Source organism: Cucurbita moschata, unplaced genomic scaffold (genome assembly GCF_002738365.1).
Source record: "Cucurbita moschata cultivar Rifu unplaced genomic scaffold, Cmos_1.0 Cmo_Scf00019, whole genome shotgun sequence".
Taxonomy (NCBI): domain Eukaryota; kingdom Viridiplantae; phylum Streptophyta; class Magnoliopsida; order Cucurbitales; family Cucurbitaceae; genus Cucurbita; species Cucurbita moschata.
Genome location: NW_019268535.1, coordinates 90,900 through 108,986, shown reverse-complemented (window position 1 = coordinate 108,986; position 18,087 = coordinate 90,900). Strand labels below are relative to the sequence as shown.

At 40.2% G+C, this 18,087-nt stretch overlaps 5 protein-coding genes, 2 long non-coding RNA genes and 1 pseudogene across 11 annotated transcripts; 3 read left to right on the top strand and 5 right to left on the bottom strand.

Annotated features, from left to right (window-relative positions):
- The first annotated feature begins 18 nt into the window (after positions 1-18).
- Positions 19-2,934, top strand: LOC111457295. 3 transcript variants are annotated; one of them, XR_002712898.1, is made up of 4 exons: positions 19-437; positions 1,037-1,149; positions 1,253-1,451; positions 2,851-2,934. It is a non-coding gene; the product is annotated as an uncharacterized LOC111457295 (long non-coding RNA). The 3 variants fall into 3 exon arrangements; XR_002712897.1 differs by lacking the exon at positions 2,851-2,934 and having other exon boundaries at positions 1,232-1,451; XR_002712896.1 differs by lacking the exon at positions 2,851-2,934 and having other exon boundaries at positions 1,033-1,149.
- Positions 2,935-2,982: 48 nt separating this feature from the next.
- On the bottom strand, positions 2,983-3,584 carry LOC111457293 (mavicyanin-like). The gene is made up of 2 exons (XM_023099521.1): positions 3,392-3,584; positions 2,983-3,319 (listed from the first exon to the last, which is right to left on the bottom strand). The coding sequence occupies exons 1-2, from the start codon at positions 3,570-3,572 to the stop codon at positions 3,003-3,005; spliced, it is 498 nt and encodes a 165-aa protein (XP_022955289.1). The 5' UTR covers positions 3,573-3,584; the 3' UTR covers positions 2,983-3,002.
- A 37-nt stretch (positions 3,585-3,621) lies between these two features.
- LOC111457297 lies at positions 3,622-4,301 on the top strand. The gene is made up of 3 exons (XR_002712899.1): positions 3,622-3,710; positions 3,870-4,100; positions 4,211-4,301. It is a non-coding gene; the product is annotated as an uncharacterized LOC111457297 (long non-coding RNA).
- Positions 4,302-4,545: 244 nt separating this feature from the next.
- Positions 4,546-6,022, bottom strand: LOC111457286 (peptidyl-prolyl cis-trans isomerase CYP26-2, chloroplastic). The gene is made up of 2 exons (XM_023099512.1): positions 4,909-6,022; positions 4,546-4,818 (listed from the first exon to the last, which is right to left on the bottom strand). Exons 1-2 carry the CDS (start codon positions 5,817-5,819, stop codon positions 4,707-4,709), a joined length of 1,023 nt encoding a protein of 340 aa, XP_022955280.1. The 5' UTR covers positions 5,820-6,022; the 3' UTR covers positions 4,546-4,706.
- Positions 6,023-6,249: 227 nt separating this feature from the next.
- On the bottom strand, positions 6,250-7,601 carry LOC111457292 (annotated as a pseudogene).
- A 309-nt stretch (positions 7,602-7,910) lies between these two features.
- LOC111457294 lies at positions 7,911-8,597 on the bottom strand. The gene has a single exon (XM_023099522.1). It carries the CDS (start codon positions 8,561-8,563, stop codon positions 8,138-8,140), a length of 426 nt encoding a protein of 141 aa, XP_022955290.1. The 5' UTR covers positions 8,564-8,597; the 3' UTR covers positions 7,911-8,137.
- Positions 8,598-11,707: 3,110 nt separating this feature from the next.
- LOC111457284 (alpha-1,4-glucan-protein synthase [UDP-forming] 2-like) lies at positions 11,708-13,708 on the top strand. The gene is made up of 4 exons (XM_023099508.1): positions 11,708-12,031; positions 12,517-12,767; positions 12,838-13,006; positions 13,124-13,708. The coding sequence occupies exons 1-4, from the start codon at positions 11,708-11,710 to the stop codon at positions 13,463-13,465; spliced, it is 1,086 nt and encodes a 361-aa protein (XP_022955276.1). The 3' UTR covers positions 13,466-13,708.
- Positions 13,709-13,835: 127 nt separating this feature from the next.
- On the bottom strand, positions 13,836-17,959 carry LOC111457283 (squamosa promoter-binding-like protein 6). Of its 3 annotated transcripts, XM_023099507.1 has the most exons (5): positions 17,074-17,959; positions 16,698-16,834; positions 14,849-15,457; positions 14,628-14,737; positions 14,204-14,381 (listed from the first exon to the last, which is right to left on the bottom strand). In XM_023099507.1, exons 1-5 carry the CDS (start codon positions 17,739-17,741, stop codon positions 14,358-14,360), a joined length of 1,548 nt encoding a protein of 515 aa, XP_022955275.1. In that variant the 5' UTR covers positions 17,742-17,959; the 3' UTR covers positions 14,204-14,357. The 3 variants fall into 3 exon arrangements, with proteins under 3 accessions (XP_022955274.1, XP_022955275.1, XP_022955273.1); XM_023099506.1 differs by lacking the exon at positions 14,204-14,381 and adding an exon at positions 13,836-14,112 and having other exon boundaries at positions 14,628-15,457; XM_023099505.1 differs by having other exon boundaries at positions 14,628-15,457.
- Between the last annotated feature and the right edge of the window lie 128 nt (positions 17,960-18,087).

Below are 18,087 nucleotides of genomic sequence, written 5' to 3'. Positions count from 1 at the left end.
GGGGGGGGGGGGGGGGGGGGGGGGGCAATACATTATAACATGTTGGGAGGAGGGGGCCATGAAGGTGTATATGTATAGGTTTTTGTTCAGTCCTTTATATTTGATAAGACAAGGTGGGCGTTGCAATCAAATGATTGTCTTTGCATTTTGGTTAAATTCTTCTTGTTTGCCAATAGCAGAGACTCCCCAATCAACAACATGTTACAGGAGCGAAAGAAAGAGAGAGATTTAATCCATGCTATTACTTATTGCAGGCAAGTGCTTTTGCTATTTGTCTCCTCCTCAATAGCTCCAGATTTGCATCATCTTCTTAATCGTGGCTTGTGGATCTAACTTAGTTTGTTGGTTTCTTAACTATCCTTAACGAGGATGCTTTATGCTCCAGTTTGGTGTATAGATCTTGTCCTATTTATACGTGGTAACGAGCTATTGAGGAGGTGAGGAGGATCAATCTTTCCCTTTTCTCTTTAGTCTGTTAAATTACAACTCCTTCCGTTGAACTAAATGATTTTTTATTTACATGTTTTATTTGTCAAAATCTCTTCTATCTTGAGATTTGAAGACTGATCTGTACTTTAAGTGGAATCAGACATATTTTCTGCCTCTCTTTTGGTAAATAGATGGAGATGAAGAGATTCATTGTTTAATTTGATACAAAAGCTTGTAAACTGGGTCATACTTTGAATTAGAGAGTAAAGTTGAAAGAAGGCTAAAGAAGGAAAGGAGATTATTCTTGCTGTTGCCTTCTTTTTCAGATGGTGGGTGCTCTTTTGGGTAAGGATGCCCCNCCCCCCCCCCCCCCCCCCCCCACCCTTCTTCAATAAATTCACCAACGACCATTATTTCAGTGTCTTCTTCCTTCATCTTTCCCTGTGAGGTTTCGATCATCTAGCGACTTAGGTTCACATAACCTTCCCACAAAATTTTAGCATTTTATGTACTGGGCAATGATCAAGATGAACCAATCATTACTTTTTTTGTTTTAACATATCTACGTGGGAAAATTAATCCCAATATGTTTTTGAAATAAAGCCAGATCATAGAAGTCATCAAAAGGCAACAAAAATAATCAAAGGAATGGCAACTAGCATCCCCAACAGCACATTCAGCTTTCCTCCTTTTGTTGACTGCTTTTCACCCTTCTTCAAAGTACCGATTCTCCACTTTCACATCTCTTAAGTTTCTGACTTGATTCTTTTCTGATAGTTTTGGGATTAACACTTCACCATAGGTTGTTTTTCTATATTTTCAGCGAAGATTAATCAAATGTGACAGATTTTGAAGGCCTCAAGAATCTAATGAATTATTACGGGGAAAAGTTTGAATCTATCATAGACGAAGGGTGAGGAATAGCAACCATAAATCGTCAAAAGATGGCCGTAGTTGGAAGAAAAGGACCCAATTCCACATGGACGATTTGGCAAGTGGGCTCGGAGGATGTAGCCACCATGGTTAGTGGCCTTTCTTTCTCTTCCTGGTTTCATGGCCTTCATAAGCTCTCTCTCCCTCTCTCTCTCTCTCTCTCTCTCCATACCCCAGAGAAAGAGGGGNAATCAAGTGGATGTCTAGGGTTTCATAAAGTTTAAGATTGGGCATGTTTGTGTCTCGATGTCTTCTCCAATTTCATGTCTTGCTTAGTGTTTTTTTTTTTTTTTTTTTTTTTTTTTTTTTCATTATACCATCATTGCGCCAATTAATATAGACTTTTCACCATGTTCTGTACCCCCACCCAAAAGAAAAGAAAATTCCCTGCTAAAGCTGATGGCCCTTTAGGCTCATTCATTATTTCGTATAGTAGTTTCCATGTCCAATTCTGTTCCTTTTGGTTTAACCATTTTAGAGTTGAAATAGTAATAAATTTTTTAGATGATAATTGAGGTTACAAAGTGTCAGTGTGTATAGGCAAGAAAGAGAAGTAAAATAAGAGCCCATTGTGTGAGTTTGGATGGTGAGGTGATATATGCTTACCATTTGTCTGTCTAAAGTGTTACATTCTGATGAAGACTTGCATCTACTTCGGCTAGATGTCTCCCAATTTGGTCAGACATGCTGTAGCCTTAGGCCCTGCTTGCTTCTACATGTGATGATATAAGTGTTGCAGCCCACATGCCTAATCCACAACATTTTGTTTTTGTTGTTACTGTTGTTATTTTATATGGGAAAAAGAAAACTGACGAGTTTTTACACCAACAACGGATCTTTACTTAGTTACGTCTTTTTTTTAATTTTAATTGTTCGGATTTAATCATTTGTATGTTCGGTGTAATATTAGCATCCAATTAGAATTGTAACTTAGTGGTTACTCATTTTATGGTGTAAAATCATTGAAGCAAATGTTTGGAAAAAAAAAAAAAAACAAAACAAAACAAAATGCTTTTTGGTCTTAGAAGCATCCAGTTTAGTTTCTTATTTAGTTGAATGGTTTATAATTTTACATTGTTATATTTTTTTTCTTTTTAAGTTTTGAATTTAATTTTTGGTCCAAAATTTTATTTTTTCTAATACCTTTTATTTTTAACTATAGAGTTACTAAGAAAGAGTAAAAATATAAGTCCTATACATGTTATTACCAAACATGATAAATTAAAAGTCCTACAAAAAAAAAATTTCTCAATGTCACGAATTTGTTTATTATAAAGGGAAGGATCAGTTTATAGTTTTAACCATGTATGAATAAAAACCTTTATCGTTGTATCAATTTAAACTGTAAACCTTTACAAAAGTATAAACTGTTTTGTATTGGGTGCGGATTGTCTTAGAGATGTTAAGCTTGATTGCCTTGATATCCATGGAAAGGATCATAACTCTCTGAAGCTTCACCCATTAATGTTGTTCACATACTGAATGCAGAAAACGAACCAAACCAGAAATCAGCAATCCATTCATAACGATGGAAAAAAGTTATGCAAATATAAATCAATGACACAATCTGATCCAAATAAAAAGATAAAACAAAGAGTTGATTCTAAAGGAGACCCAACACGGAATTCATCACAAACGATTCAAATGAACAGAAAGGAAACAAAGAACATGAAGAAAAGTGCAAGCATTGGAGATGAAACAGAGAGTGGGGTGTTGTTGTTTTGGGGCGGAGCAGTGGGTGGCTGCGGAGGGCTGAGCGGTTCCAACACTTTGATTATCATCCTCTGCCCTTTCTCACAGTGCCCTGAAACTCCACTTATGAAATAGAACAGCCCTGCTCTCTCAAGTCTCACCACTGCGTCGCCATTGTTGTTGTACAACAGAGGCTTCGAAGAAAGGCATTGCTTGTACTCTTCCTCTGTCACCTCCATCACTGAATCTTTCTCGAACTTGAAATCTGACAACATCAAGAACTGCATTACCAATCTCTCAAAACAACACCACCAAAAAAAGAAAAAGATGCACTTACGGAGGGTGTCATCAACGTTGAATCTGTTATGGGAGGCCCATTTATTGTATCTATCAGCGTGTTTATGCTGAGGGACAGCCCACCCATGTTCATCACCGACGAGGAATTCAGTGCAAGTTGCAGAGAAGAAGTGGAAGAACAGAAAGAGGAGGAAGAAAGCAGAAGAGAGTAGGGAAGCCATTGTAGTTTTGTGTTATGGAGGTTACAGAATTAATGAAAGGATTTGAAAAAAGGGTTAAATAGAGGAAGTGAAGCGTAGTTGGAAGTGGAGAGAGACGTGGGAGAAAGTGAGAGGCTTTGGTGGTCAGCCACAACAAAGGTATACCCTTTGAATTCGTATAACTGTTTTCTTAAATGGGTTTACCTTTTTTTTTTTTTTTTTTTAATTAAAATGATATTTTTGTGTGATTCAAAATATTGAGAAATTTGGCGGGGTTCTATTATTGAAAAGATTTTAAAATTAAATTTTGTAATGTAGCTCTGATCAATTACTCTAGTTTGGGTGAGGAGGGCGGAGTCGGAGAGACAGACCGATTGATACTACGTTTAACGCTCCTGGAAAATCAATCAATGACGGAAGATTCAGAGAAGAGGGTCGATTCCATGGTGGACAAGCTGTTTCAGAATGCAGAAGCCCTTCCTAACTCAAATTCCGCATCACTCTTCGCCACATTCACCTAAGAACTCTCCATCGGGTTCTCTTATTAAGGTACGTAAAGAACTTCTGGTTATATTTTGGAGCAATGCAGATGTTGACTCGAGATTTTCTGTGACTTTCATCTCCAGGAAATCATTGCAAAACTCTGTTTCCTTTTCCAGGTTGATGCCCCCGTTAGATCGGCTCCAAATCTATTCACATCTTCTGCAAAGAAATTGAAATGTAGTCTTTCTAACGAGAACACCAAGCGCTAGGCTCGTTACTTGACAGAGCTTCCGGGATTAAATTGCTGCCTCTTCTAAGGTATGGGATACATACACCCTTTGGAGATGGGTTTTTCATGTCATGCCTTCCCCAATTGAGTTCCTTCTACAATGATGTCTCTGCTGTCGTATCATTATCTAAATAACTAGTTATGGGATTTTCTAATATTGTATAGTAACTTTTTGAGGTTGCTTCTATTGAAGTTAAGAGTGACAAAGTGAAGGGCTATTAATTTGAAACATAATCTGTCTCTCGTAAATTATACGATGAATCAACTTTATGAGCCTATGAGATAATAATATTTCAAATTTTTGGTATGACATAGAATACCTCATTCATTCATAAAGGGCATAGTTGAATTTAGAAAAGGGCAAAACTGGGAGCACAACCATGTCATTGCTCTAGCTCTAGCAACCCACAGTTTGTGACAACCACTTTTGAATAAGGGCGGTTGAAGCCTCTTTCTGCAACAACAGCTCTCTTATCTCCTATTAGCTTTGCCACCCTGTTCATCAATCCAGACCTCACACTATCAAGTAAACCTACTTCATTCATACCAAACCCATAAATTTATGTTAGCAAATATGAAGTTTACCTGAAGTAAGGAGAAGTAGTGTTGTCTTTCACTGTCTTCACTTGAGCAATCCTTTCCGCAACTTGCATCCCTTCCAAAACTGTTCCAATCACCAGGGTCGAATTGTCCAGCTCTGGCGAATCCTTGACAGAAATCGTGAACTCGGTCCCATTCGGTTCAGTTCCGACCTCTTCCTGATCCACCTCCAGCTTCCCTTTCCGGGCTACCAACTTCAACTTGGGTGGTGGTTTCAAAGGGTCTCTCACAATGATTCCCACAGTTCCAGCCAAGTTCTTAATACCAGGGCACTTCTCATTGACACTCGCCCATTCATCTTTAAGAGTTTCGGATGCTAACTCATTCCCCCCTGTCCTCTTTGCAAGCTCAACATCCACACCATAAGATCTCACTCCACTGTTTTGAACATAGTTTGATGTGATCTTCACAAAGTCTTTTCTTCGGTAAGAAACCCCTGCAGCTCCGCTCACAAGGTTACTGAATCTAGCAACTCCTGCAGGAGAGTCATTGCCATAAAGGCCAATGATAATGCGACCAGCAGGCTGTCCATCAATGGAGATATCAAGAAATGCACGCTTGGTGGGGCTCTTTTCTGTGCAAGGAGGAGGGACATCGTTGGAACTCTCTGATCTCTGTAATTCTTGCTCATTCTCACCCAAGCTTTCTTCAGCCTCTGCTTTGGAGGAGTTGTAAAAAGGGTCTAGAATCTGAGAGCCAAAGAGAAGAAGAAAGAGGGAATTGCTTCCAACGGTGAGCTTACGGCGGGAGATTGTGCAACATTGCTTGATGAATGGAAGATTTGGGGAAGTGGGGAAGTTTTGAGTTTGAAGAGGAGGAGGAGGAGGAGGAGGAGGAGGAGTGGGAGGGTGTTGAAGCTTCTTCGGGGGATGATGAAATTTGGGGATTCGCAACATGTCTCCTGAGATTCCGAGTATTCCTTCCTGGGTTTGGTTTGGTGATCTCAGTGCTTCAGTTCTTTCAGCCTTTGTAAGCCTTTCGGGGCGGCGTAGGGGATTTCGTGGATAAGCAATACACGAAAAGATAACCACACACGAGAGAGTGCATATTGATAACAGAGTAATGTGGGTCAAACTACGGCCCCAATGCAATCGGAAGGTAGAGGACCTCTTTCCTTTATGTTATATTATGAATCTATGATGCTTCCAAAAAAACTCTCCTTTTTTCATCTTCTCCAGATATTTTTCTTTAATAACTATTTGATTGTACATAAAATAGATGTTTCTTATTTTTGTGTTTTAAGGATTGTAATTATACATTTGGCTTGTTCGTTTACTCGATTGTTGATCTATTACTCGATTGTTGATCTATACAGACGAGCATGAATGATGATGAAAGAAGTAATAGCGAGTTGTTATTACTTTGGATTGAAAAACAATAAGATGGCAGAGTTTCGTCTTAAAAATACGAATAGGTTGCAATGAGAAAGCAAAATCTAGTTTGGATTGCAAAGTCATGTAAATCAAACATTTGTCACTTAACAAAGGGTAAGTGAAATTAGAAGATTTACAGAGAAAAGTGGGTGTGATTCAAAGCTTCAGATGTGAGAAAGTTGGGAACAACATTTGTTAGTAATAGCCAACACCTTTGAACTCTGGTTGAGTCGACGGCTGAACATCATTTCCTCCTTTGAACATCATTTCCTCCTTTGCCCAAAAATACAAGGCGCCCTACATACATCACAACCAAACTTTGTGTCAACGGAGATCATAGTAATCCCTCCTACGTACCCAGAACACATGAGCAACTTCAAAAATAATAAGGGGTTTACCATTTCGACGAATGCCAATTTCTCTAATACGTCCAACAATACCAGTTGTTGGATCACTGAAAATTTTGGTTTCCAAATTCCCCTCCAAATACAACATTGAACTGAAGACGCACAAAATATGGACCAATTTCTATGACATACTCCATGTATCTCAGATAGATAGATTGATGAATGGTTAAAACTGAAAAGCTTACCCAGGTACGACGTGCTTCATGGCAACATCGCCCAGTCTCAGAGGATAAATCGAAACCCGGTGCCACTGAACTGCGCACCGATTTGCATACTCTTTGGGTTCCTCATTAGCCAAGGGTCTCCGATTGTTACGAATGCCACCCGTCCCAACTGATAACAGCGTCACCCTTCTCCCACTCTTCAGCTGCTTCTGCAATGGCCTTTGCCCCACCTGACCCACCAAAATAGCCTTCGCCCAAACACACAAAGTTAGTATTAAAACAAAAGAACAGAGGATTCGAAATTCCCAACACATGAATGTACCACCTTATAAATGCCAGCATCGAGGCCATTTTCCAGAGGTCGGTTATAGACCGGTCTCGTCTGGGTTGACGATCGTGAAGCAGAAGATCGATTAGGTACTGGGTGCGAGTCCAATTCGGTGTCCGAATCAATACTGGAGCCGCTGGTGTCTGAGACGGAGCGGAAGAAAAGATTGTTGGCGCAATAGGACAGGGGAAGGATGCGAGAAGGTTTAGAAGTGGGGAGCAAAGAGCGGCAGAGCGTTCTTGAGAGTGCAGCATTGGAGGAGGTCATGGTCTTGGTGAATGAGAGAGAAAAATCTGAAATTTAGGGAATGCCTTAAACCCTAGAACCCTTGTGGTGAAAGTTGAGCCGATTCGAGTTCGGACACTGACGCCTATAGGTTCCCACTTGACATTGACCTAAAGGCTAAACGAAACTCTTTGGATTTGCATCCAATCCACACCCTCCTAAACTTGCTTCATAATAACACCAAAATAAATAAATAAATAAACTAACTTGTGTATATATATATAAAAAGCTTCTGTGCTTGTATTTGGTTGCAATGGATTAACGTTTTCTCGATCCTGATGGGCCATTAATGAAAGGGGTCCCGTCCTGTTTGTTTACGGATGGAACTGATCTTGTGTTGTTGATGATGTTTAACAGTACAAATAAACAGAGGATTCCGATGAGAATTGCCATGCTTTTTTCGCTAATGGGTATATTAAAGAAAAAAAAAGACATTCTAATTTTGTGAGATTTCATACAACAATTCGGTGGAGCAACAAAAATGAAAACAAAAACGTAATTTACACGCAATCAATATTACTCACACTCAATCTACTATACAGAGACAGAATTTTGCAAAATAAAAACCAAGGCCCATCCCCCATCCAATCACACCATTACTTGACCTACCTGAAATTCATCGCCGGGTGACCTTAACACACCGATGCTCTGTTTAACTCAATACACCTGGGGGTGAGTGGATGTAAGAAAGGATGGCAAGGGACTGGCACGTGGCGATCGTGGAGGCACTTCGTCCAGCTGCTTCCCGGAACTATCGTAATAAATTACGCCCGAGAAATCCAAGGGCTCGCATTTATCCCCCATCAAGATCGCCTTCTGCCATACTCCCCCGTCTCCCCACTCCTCTTCCATTTCGTCGCTGCCGCGGTTCTTCTTCTTCTTCTTCTTCTTCTTCTTCTTCTTCGTCTTCGTGTTCTTCAGAAACCGCTTCGATTTCAATTTTGTTTGAATCTTTTTCGACGCTCTGTACGCTTGTTTCGCACAGAGCGTCATGAGAGTGGATAGAGAGACGAGCATGGCCGCCGCCGCTCGCCTCGGCGACGTGAGGACGGAACTGCGGCGCTCCGGTGTGTTGAAGCCCATGCTTGAAGGAAGGAATCGGAAAGGGAAGGTAAATGAAAGTTTTTTTTTTTTTTGATTGAATGTATTTATATAAATTGTTGAAGTCTAAAGTAGTGGTGGTGGTTGGAAATTGGAATATCTAGAAACAACACGATGCCGTATCATCTCAGTGGTTTCGCCTTTATATTTATTCTGCACTGTTCAACTGAAACCATAGGTTTGAAATCTTGTTTTTAAATTTTTTTTTTTTATTTATTTGAATTGCATCAATAATATGAGGCCACGATCAAGTGTGAAGATGTGATCATGGTTTTTTTTTAATGTGTTGGAAAATAGATAAATTATTGGTAAACATGTTTGATTTTTAGAAAAATAAAATAAAATGGTTGTCAGATCAGAAATGATTGAAATTTGAATATTGTATAGAAATTAAAATAGTTGCAGAGAAGTGAAGGGTTTGGTATTTATACAAGTCAATTGAATATTTGGTTGGTTGGAGTGTAGTGGTCATCTCATCTAGATGGTCAGACCTTGAATTTGTTGTTTATATCTTCCACAAAAGTTTATTTGTAAATAAAATACATTAATTTGAGATTTAATTTAAAAAAATAGAAAAAATTAAAGTTGCAAATAATGTAGTTGAAAAGTCAATATTTGAATTTTGATGATGTGGGGATGTGGGGATGTGGGGATGTGGGGATGTGGGGAAGGTGGTTGGGGTATGGTGTGGTAGGTTGAGTCATCGTGCAAATAAAGCAGAAAGGAGAAAGGAATGTTGTTCTCATATAATATCCCCTTGCTGCTCTTCTGCCACAACGTGTCCCACTCTCAACACTGCTATCTCATTCACTCCACGCCCTTTCCAAAATCATAACCACATTCCCTTCCCTTCCCTTCCCTTCCCTTCCCCTCTCCCCTGTTCTTGCCCTTCCCTTCCCTTCCCTTCCCCTCTCCCCTGTTCTTGCCCTTCCCTTCCCTTCCCCTCTCCCCTGTTCTTGCCCTTCCCTTCCCCTCTCCCCTGTTCTTGCTGTCTTCGGTTTCCGTTTCCTTTTCATCTGGTGGCAACACCTTTTCATCTTTTCCTCTTGGGTCTCTCTAGATTTGCCTTTTTCTTGGTATTTGGTTAACCCAAATTTCAGATTTTGAAACATCCTCTTCAGATTTGAACCATATTCCTTGTGCTTCCATGTTTAGGGCTTCTCTGACTCTGAAAGATCATGGTAAGAAATAATGAAGAGAAAGTGAGGAGGAATAATTGTATGTTTTACATTGATTTGGAACAGAAACTGAAGAACAACAACAACAATTAATAACAATACCTCCACTAGGTTCCTTTCAGAAAATTAAGAAATCCGAAGACAAACGCTGGTCCTGGCCCTTGCTCTTGCCCTACCCATTTCTCTCAACTCCTTCCCCATCGTACCTTTGTGTACACTCCCAAACTCCAACCAAACTGCTCAACCCCTTTGCCTTCCATCTCTTGGATATATGGAGACGGAGGGTGACCTTTTTTTTTACTCCCTTTCATTTTGCTATCTCCACCCTCCATCTGCTGTGATTTCACTGTACCAACCCTCCTCTTCCACAACTTTACATCCATCCTATTTCTTCTTACCTTGGAAGGACAAGCTTCGTACAATTGAAATTTTCTATGCCACATAAACACTAGAATTTGAGAGTGTCAATCATTGCATTGCAACTACAAGTGTGTATAGTCGTAGTGATTGGATTGGGTTGGAGGATTTTTTTTAGACCAACTTAAAAAGTCGGGTTCTTTGGATTGGTAAGCAAACCGAACCCCAAAATTTTCACAACCCAACCTATCCCTCTATTTTTGGGTTGTGTTCGGGTTGTTTCTAAGTCTGAGAGAAAACATAGTAGAGACGTTTGACGAAAGTGGAAGGGATCGCCAAGTGGAGAGACAGTCAGTGGCGACGTCCGACAAGAAACACAGAGACGAGGTCGAGCAGAGAAAAAGGAACTCCAACGGAGAAATAAAGAGGCGAGTGGCGTCGATGTTCGACCACACACAGAGACAAGACAAAAGTGAAATAAGAACGACGAACAACGGAGACAAATGCTGTGATGCAAGTGTGTGAGACTTTATTTCAATTACCTAATTATCCTCAAGGTCAAAGACGAACTTTGCGTTGCAAGTGTGTGAGACTTTATTTCAATTACCGAATTATCCTCAAGGTCAAAGACGAACGCTGCGCGTGAGACTAGGAGACAAAGTCTCTGACTCACGATCAAAGAGAAGAGAGAGTTAGGGAGACAGCCTGCAGAGTGCTGACGTGCCATTAGTAGGGGCAGACTCATGGGCTTGGACTGTGTGTGGGCTTCTGCTACCTGGACATGGACCTATTTTATTTATTTATTTTTAAGGTTTTTTAAGTTGGGTCGGGTGGACCGAATAATTTGAATTTTGAACCCGACCCAGATCGGGTTCCAAAAAATGAACCCAATCCAAACTCAAAATCTTTTTAAACTCAATCAAACCCTTATAACTTAGGTTGGATTGGATTGGGTTTTGGAGTTAGGGAGTTGGATGTACACCCCTAATTTGCAAGGTTTAAAGCACTAACCTATCAAATTAGGCATTAGCATCCAAAAATGATATTTACTTTAATTTAAATCCATTCGGCTTGTAATTCTAATAATTCTAACTCAAACTTAAAATTAAAATACTTCTCAAGTCAGCACAAGGTTTGGTGATCCAATTGTTGAGTGTTGCTTCATGTGACAGACAAAGTTAGATATTTTTTAATATGAAGATGCAAGGATATGGTAGTTCCATTATTATTATTATTATCTAATTTTGAAAGAACAGTTTAATGTCAACAAGGCTGTGAAATGTTATGAAAATGGGAAACGCATAAGATAACGAGGGAGAACGTGACTGGAGGTTCTATACTTTTATTGACAGTCTTCTTAAACTGCAAGATTAAATTTGCAATTTAATCAATTTTTTAACATATAGAAAACGGATGCCAAATGAACATGCGTTTACTTTAACATTCTAGAACAGATGATGGTCAATAAATTGGACTCTCTCCCCTCTTCCCTTCCACTGTAAAACCCTCCCCCAACCCCTCATCGAATTCGAGCTCAAACCCTCTAATCTCACCGTTTCATTCCATCTCTCTGTACCACATTCCGACCCAAATGGCCGATTCCAAAGTTTCTCCGACTCCCCTGCTCAAAGATGAGCTCGATATCGTCATACCCACTATCCGAAACCTTGATTTTCTTGAGATGTGGAGGCCCTTTTTCCAGCCTTACCATCTCATCATTGTTCAGGACGGCGACCCCTCCAAGGTCATCAAGGTCCCTGAGGGCTTTGACTACGAGCTCTACAATCGCAACGATATCAATCGGATTCTGGGTCCTAAAGCTTCTTGCATTTCCTTTAAGGATTCTGCTTGCCGGTGCTTTGGTTACATGGTCTCCAAGAAGAAGTATATCTACACCATAGATGATGACTGCTTTGTGAGTTTTTCCCCCACTCTTGAATTGGGATTTTTGTGCCATGTTTCGGGATTTTGGATCTGATCTGATTTGGGATATGCATTGTGGAATTTGGGGTGTTTTTGAATGTTCTGTGTGTAGAGATGGTTCGTCCTGGAATGTTGGTTTTGCCATGCCCTGTTTTAGTGGGATTGGTTGAATTTTAGATGATTGGATTTTTGAACTCTTTGTTTAGCTATAACATCTTCGGGCACGATGTTAGCGGCGTGTTTACAGATTTGCATGCTTTAAAAAGCTAAGCTTTCCACTCGTCGGTAGTAGATCTGTCCGGAAACTCGCCCGAGACCATGAATCATTTTAGAATTTTCTATTGTAGTTGCCTAAACTCATGGATCTGCTACATATTTCGGCAAGCAAGTGATCTCGTATAGCTAGAGCTAATATTCTGTCAGTGGCTGGATCGTTCCTTATGGATCTGAGGATGTGTTCTTGGGTTCGTCTTGCAGGTTGCAAAGGATCCATCAGGCAAGAACATCAATGCACTTGAACAGCACATCAAGAACCTCTTGACCCCGTCTACACCCAACTTCTTCAATACCTTGTACGACCCCTACCGTGAGGGTGCTGACTTCGTGCGTGGATATCCATTTAGTCTCCGGGAGGGTGTCGCTACCGCAGTGTCTCATGGCCTGTGGCTCAACATCCCGGATTACGATGCACCCACACAGCTTGTGAAGCCCCTTGAGAGAAATACAAGGTATAAACTTAATGAATTACACTAGAGTTGTTTTTTTAATCATAAGCTGATTGTTTTAGCTATCCCTTAGGTATGTTGATGCAGTCTTGACTATTCCAAAGTCAACCCTCTTCCCCATGTGTGGTATGAATCTGGCATTTGACCGTGAGCTGATCGGCCCAGCAATGTATTTCGGTCTCATGGGTGATGGTCAGCCAATTGGACGCTACGACGATATGTGGGCTGGTTGGTGCATGAAGGTACGTTGACATCCCCCCATAACCAGCTGATTCTCTTTCATTTTCATTCTTGTTTCACGTGTTTTGCAATACCTCAATCGAAGCTGATCATATTTGGAGTTGGATCTTGTGTACTAGGTAATATGCGACCATCTAGGATTTGGAGTGAAGACGGGACTGCCCTACATTTGGCACAGCAAAGCGAGCAACCCATTTGTAAACCTGAAGAAGGAATACAAGGGAATCTACTGGCAAGAGGAACTGATACCATTTTTCCAAGCTGTTAAACTTCCAAAAGAATGCACCACAGTGCAGGAATGCTACATTGAACTCTCCAAGCAAGTTAAAGCAAAACTTGCTGGCGTTGACGAATACTTCGACAAGCTTGCAGATGCCATGGTCACTTGGATTGAAGCATGGGATGAGCTGAACCCATCAGACAGTAAAGCTGCCGATCTGCCAAATGGTGCTTCGAAATAGGCATTGGATTTGGATAATCGATACTTCTTGGTAGCTTTTCACTGATGTTACCTTCCAATGTTACCGGCTTAGCATTCGCTTGGAATCTCAGAGGATTGGTAGAGAATGAGCTTTAGCCATAGTAGTAAAAGGAAACGATTTCATGTATTTCTGTGATTTTTTGAGCATTTAGCCATTTCAAACTGAGATTGTTGCAGGGAGAATTCAAATGATTATTTAATTTTCTTAGAGATTGGTCTCTTTTGTTTGGTTTTCTTCACATTTCTAGATCATTTTGTGAACTTGGTTTGTTTGTGTGTTGTAATATATTGATTGCTTCTTGACAAGAATATTGATTCTTTCCCAAATGGATAGGATGATAGCAACAGAATATGCAATGAGACATCTTAAATAGCACAATTGTAGCATCTCAATCATGTGCGAACTAATTTTACGACGATTCTTTTGGGATTCGAGTAGTTAGTCCCAAGATGAAAGCATTGGTATTATAGAAACAATCGAACTAGGAAACAAAACAAGGTTAGAGGTACGAGACAGGAAGATTATACAACAGCTTGTTCTCTCCTCGACTAACAAAATGTACCATTGACATAGGATTGATGGGTTCAACTCCTCCACAGCCTTCATGAAGTCTCCTACACAGAGTCCTGTTTTAGAAGACGGGTTCGGTTTCAGTCGAAACTATAAACAATTAAACGATAAACAATTAAACGTAATATAAAATATAATGACGCGAAAAGTAAAACGAGTGCTTAGGTTTCTTTTCTTCAATTGGGAATCTTGCATAATTCATTTCCATGAAGAGAAGGGTGGGGGTAGACATTCTCTCTTTTTAGTTGATAAATAAGGATCATGATAATAAACCTAAAGACAATTCCTACGCAACATCGGATCACTTACAAAGTCCTCCATGGACCTGAGTTGGTCATAAAGAAGCAAGCAGTGTCATGCTACAGGCAAAACAATCACGACAACATAGAATTAGCAATTTTGATCTTAGCAGATTTCTTGTAGCATTCTCCCAGTTGCCTTGATGGAACTGCTTTTCTATTTAAGCCATTAAAAGGAAAACCTAAAAGGTTGCTAGTCTACCCTTTTGATGTGCTTAGCTTTGTTTTCGAGTCGATATATAGATGCTAAAAATATGTTCTTATTTATTTACCTGCATGGAGTGCCTTTGATGTTCCACTCGATGGAGCTGTGATGAAAGTTGTAGCAAGTCCATAGTTGGAGTGTGTTCATAGGAAAGATTAGCCTTGGCATTACCCAAACCTGATCTATGAAGAACCCCATCAGTGATCTGAAAGGTGACACTACGATCACTGCTTTCACCGGTCATTATGGGAACCATTTGAGCTTCACTCATCCCGGAGGCAAACTTACTTGAAATCCCAGTTGAAGAAGCCTGTGAGCTCACTCCCATGAGCTTTTCAGAGAGTTCACTCATGCTGTAATTCGATCTACTCTCGGACATGGTGAAAGCACGAGGCACGTGAACTATGGATGGATGAGTCGATGCATTTTGTGAATGTGATGACAGAAGAGAGAGAGCACACCCATAATCCGGATTTCCAGAAACTCCTTGGATGGTTGATGCTGCATCATAAACTCCAAAGTTTTCGCTTGATAGGTTAGTGTGGTGGAACAATGGGTGTGTGTCCATATGGAGGCCTCCCACGTTATGAGAATATTGGCAACTTGTGTCGCATAACATGTTTTCTGTAGCTGCTGCATTACTTCCATTTCCTTGAAAACAAGGTATCTGAACTTCAAAATCATAGGGAAGCAAGGGAGATTTCATATTCAGAAGCCTGTCCCCCACTGAAGTTGCACACATAGAATTATAATCATTCTTGCCCTCCACTTTTATACGCTTACGCCAATCATTTTTTCCAAGCTTCTCTGGATAATAAACATCACTAGACAGTATATCTTTGCAGATAAATGAAGTTGCACCCAATGCTTTCTCCTGAAATCTTCTGTCTCCATTACCTGAAATTTTCAATCAGTAGTGTGAACATTAACAATGTTGAAGTGGGTAGATAACAACATGGGCCGAAAGCCAACACATTATATTGAAAATATAGAGGAATTTGGTATGCTTAGTGCTTATAAGATAAAGCCGTGATATTCATGAAGATTTTAAAAGATACTAAAAACAGCATAATCAGATTCAAAGATACATACAGAATACCCAAAACAAACAAATGAAACTGCTCAACTAGATGTTAAATACATTAAAACAGCCAAGCAATCAAGCAAGCACATGTTCAGGATGGATGGCTGTCGGGAATCTTTGACTTTGAACTTTGGTGTCAAACAACTTGAAATATTTAAGATATTGCCACACAGTTAATATGGTTCTCAAATACTGTAAAACTTTTGGACCTTTAAAACAACTAAAATGCTAGTGGCAGCCAATTAAGCCTGAAGGAAGAGTAGCAAAATGGCTAGTATGTCAGTTTTCAACGTTTGCGTTGAAATCAAAAGGTAAAGGACAATTCAGAAACAGGACTAAAAATATAACCCCTGAGTTTAGTATTCACCAAATGGACGCATGATTCTAAGAAAACAATCTTAAAGACTTGTCCATCTTTTTCTGAGTTTGATCTTGACAAACCCAGTAAGTAATATTCCATGTATTATTCTATTTTTCACCATCACAGATATGCTACAAGATGAGTACCCAAAATAAAATGAAATGAAAGCTTGATTAAAACTTGATAAGAGATGTAATTAAGTTCATACTCATCTAAATAAAGGCGAAATTCGTCTTACGATCCAAATGAAGCAATAAACAGCTGTAACACTTTCACTTTTTAGATGTGGTTGTTGGCTTGTACGATCCAAATGAAGCGATAAACAAGTAATGACAGTTAGAACAGAACTATCACAATTTAATTCACTTCCTCATTTCCCAAAAAAGTTTCACTTGAAGGGTTGAAAGGAAGGGATCAAAGCTTAAAAGGTTCACAATTCTACCATTTCAACTCGGCCTAACGTTGAAGTTTAATCATTCTCTAAAGATGGAAATAATATTGGAGAGCTTCATAGTACAAATTGTGTAAAAAAGAAGATGAAAATATTGAATGACCTAATAATGATCAAACCAACCCTTTCAAGATTAAATAAAACAAGAAAAAAAAAATCTTGAGAGAGAGTCAGAGATAGTGAGATGGAAAGATGGAAGGTTAGAGGATATGGAGAAAAGAAATGAGATATACTATAATACCATTATATGGCTGAAGCAACCTCTGTGCCCTTCCTGAGTGAAAACTGACTTGAGGCTTTCTTCTACGTTCATTGTGGCCTGCAAGTCGTTTACGACAGCTGCGTTTACCATCATCAAATTCAGAAAGCAAATGAAACCTGAAAGTAAGAACAAATCCTTAATCGAAGTACCCCAGTCAGGTTCAAACAGGGTAATATATGTCTGGATTGATGATAAGCTCATCATAATGAAAAAGAGGAATTTCTAGAGTCACAGTCGAAACAAAGATAAGCAAAGTGCTCACTCCCCTCTTATGGTTTCACAAAAAAGACCAAAAAGACTGTTGAAGAACAGAATCATGATTTGAGGTGAGAACATGAGTGGAAATATAACCAACCTGCTACATTGCTGACAAAACCTCTGTTCTATGCCATTCACAATAACTTTGGAAGTCTTTGAATGAACCTCACAAACCCTATGCCTCTTGTGGTAGTTTTTAGAGGAGCTGAGATCCTTGTTACACCCATAAACTTGGCAAAACGGAGTCAGGAAATTCACCCCTTGAGATCTCATTTTCTTATAAGAAGTTGATGACTCAGTGGAAGATGAAATTGCAGCTCTCTTGGAGTACTTGAAACTGTGAGCATCCCCTGTATCAATAAATCTGCCCAACTTCAAATCAATAAGAGACGAATCTCGATTGTTGGAGTCAACAATAGAACCAGAAAGCTTTGAAGTGGACTCCTCTTCTCCAGGAAGTGGATGAGAGGTGGGCAAAACAAGATTCAAGCTTCTCCCTCCATCAATTTTGGTATTCAGGACATCGCTGAAAGAATCATCAGGTAATTGTTTCCCAACCATTAAGGGAAATTCTAGTTCCCCAAAGCTCTGGTTCTCCACATGCTGAGCACCACCTGAAAGAAGTATATTGTCCCCAAAACTACATGGGTTCTTGAATTCCCAACCCAACAAAGAATATTTGCTTTTCAGAAGTGAGTTAGTAGATGAATTCATCTCATCAGACAAAAATCCCTTCCCTTGAGAACCATAGTTCCACGACTCCATTCTACAGCAAGATCAGAGCTTATGAGAGCTTTCAAAACAAACCCACCTGAACAATCAGGCAAATCAGCATCTTCTTTCTTTTAAACGTTTCGAACCCAACATACCCAACTCGTTTCAATGTTTTCAAATCATCATTAACAAACAAAATCTAGGTTACATTCAGAGGCATCAAAAGTAATCAGCATAATCCCCAGAAGCTCACCCCCCCCCCCCCCCCCCCCCCCCCCCCCCCCCCCCCCCCCCCCCCCCCCCCCCCCCCCCCCCCCCCCCCCCCCCCCCCCCCCCCCCCCCCCCCCCCCCCCCCCCCCCCCCCCCCCCCCCCCCCCCCCCCCCCCCCCCCCCCCCC

Excerpts from the sequence above, each read along its gene's own strand:
- LOC111457293 (XM_023099521.1), bottom strand. The coding sequence starts at position 3,572 with ATGGCTTCCCTACTCTCTTCTGCTTTCTTCCTCCTCTTTCTGTTCTTC. Across the intron at positions 3,320-3,391 it reads CAACGTTGATGACACCCTCC|ATTTCAAGTTCGAGAAAGAT; the intron begins GTAAGTGCATCT and ends TGATGTTGTCAG.
- LOC111457286 (XM_023099512.1), bottom strand. The coding sequence starts at position 5,819 with ATGTTGCGAATCCCCAAATTTCATCATCCCCCGAAGAAGCTTCAACAC. Across the intron at positions 4,819-4,908 it reads ACTACTTCTCCTTACTTCAG|GGTGGCAAAGCTAATAGGAG; the intron begins GTAAACTTCATA and ends ATTGATGAACAG.
- LOC111457294 (XM_023099522.1), bottom strand. The coding sequence starts at position 8,563 with ATGGGCTTCAACACACCGGAGCGCCGCAGTTCCGTCCTCACGTCGCCG.
- LOC111457284 (XM_023099508.1), top strand. The coding sequence starts at position 11,708 with ATGGCCGATTCCAAAGTTTCTCCGACTCCCCTGCTCAAAGATGAGCTC. Across the intron at positions 12,032-12,516 it reads CCATAGATGATGACTGCTTT|GTTGCAAAGGATCCATCAGG; the intron begins GTGAGTTTTTCC and ends TTCGTCTTGCAG. Across the intron at positions 13,007-13,123 it reads GGGCTGGTTGGTGCATGAAG|GTAATATGCGACCATCTAGG; the intron begins GTACGTTGACAT and ends CTTGTGTACTAG.
- LOC111457283 (XM_023099505.1), bottom strand. The coding sequence starts at position 17,741 with ATGGAGTCGTGGAACTATGGTTCTCAAGGGAAGGGATTTTTGTCTGAT. Across the intron at positions 15,458-16,697 it reads GTTGCTTCAGCCATATAATG|GTAATGGAGACAGAAGATTT; the intron begins GTATTATAGTAT and ends TGAAAATTTCAG. Across the intron at positions 14,382-14,627 it reads ATCAAAGGCACTCCATGCAG|GTCCATGGAGGACTTTGTAA; the intron begins GTAAATAAATAA and ends TGACCAACTCAG.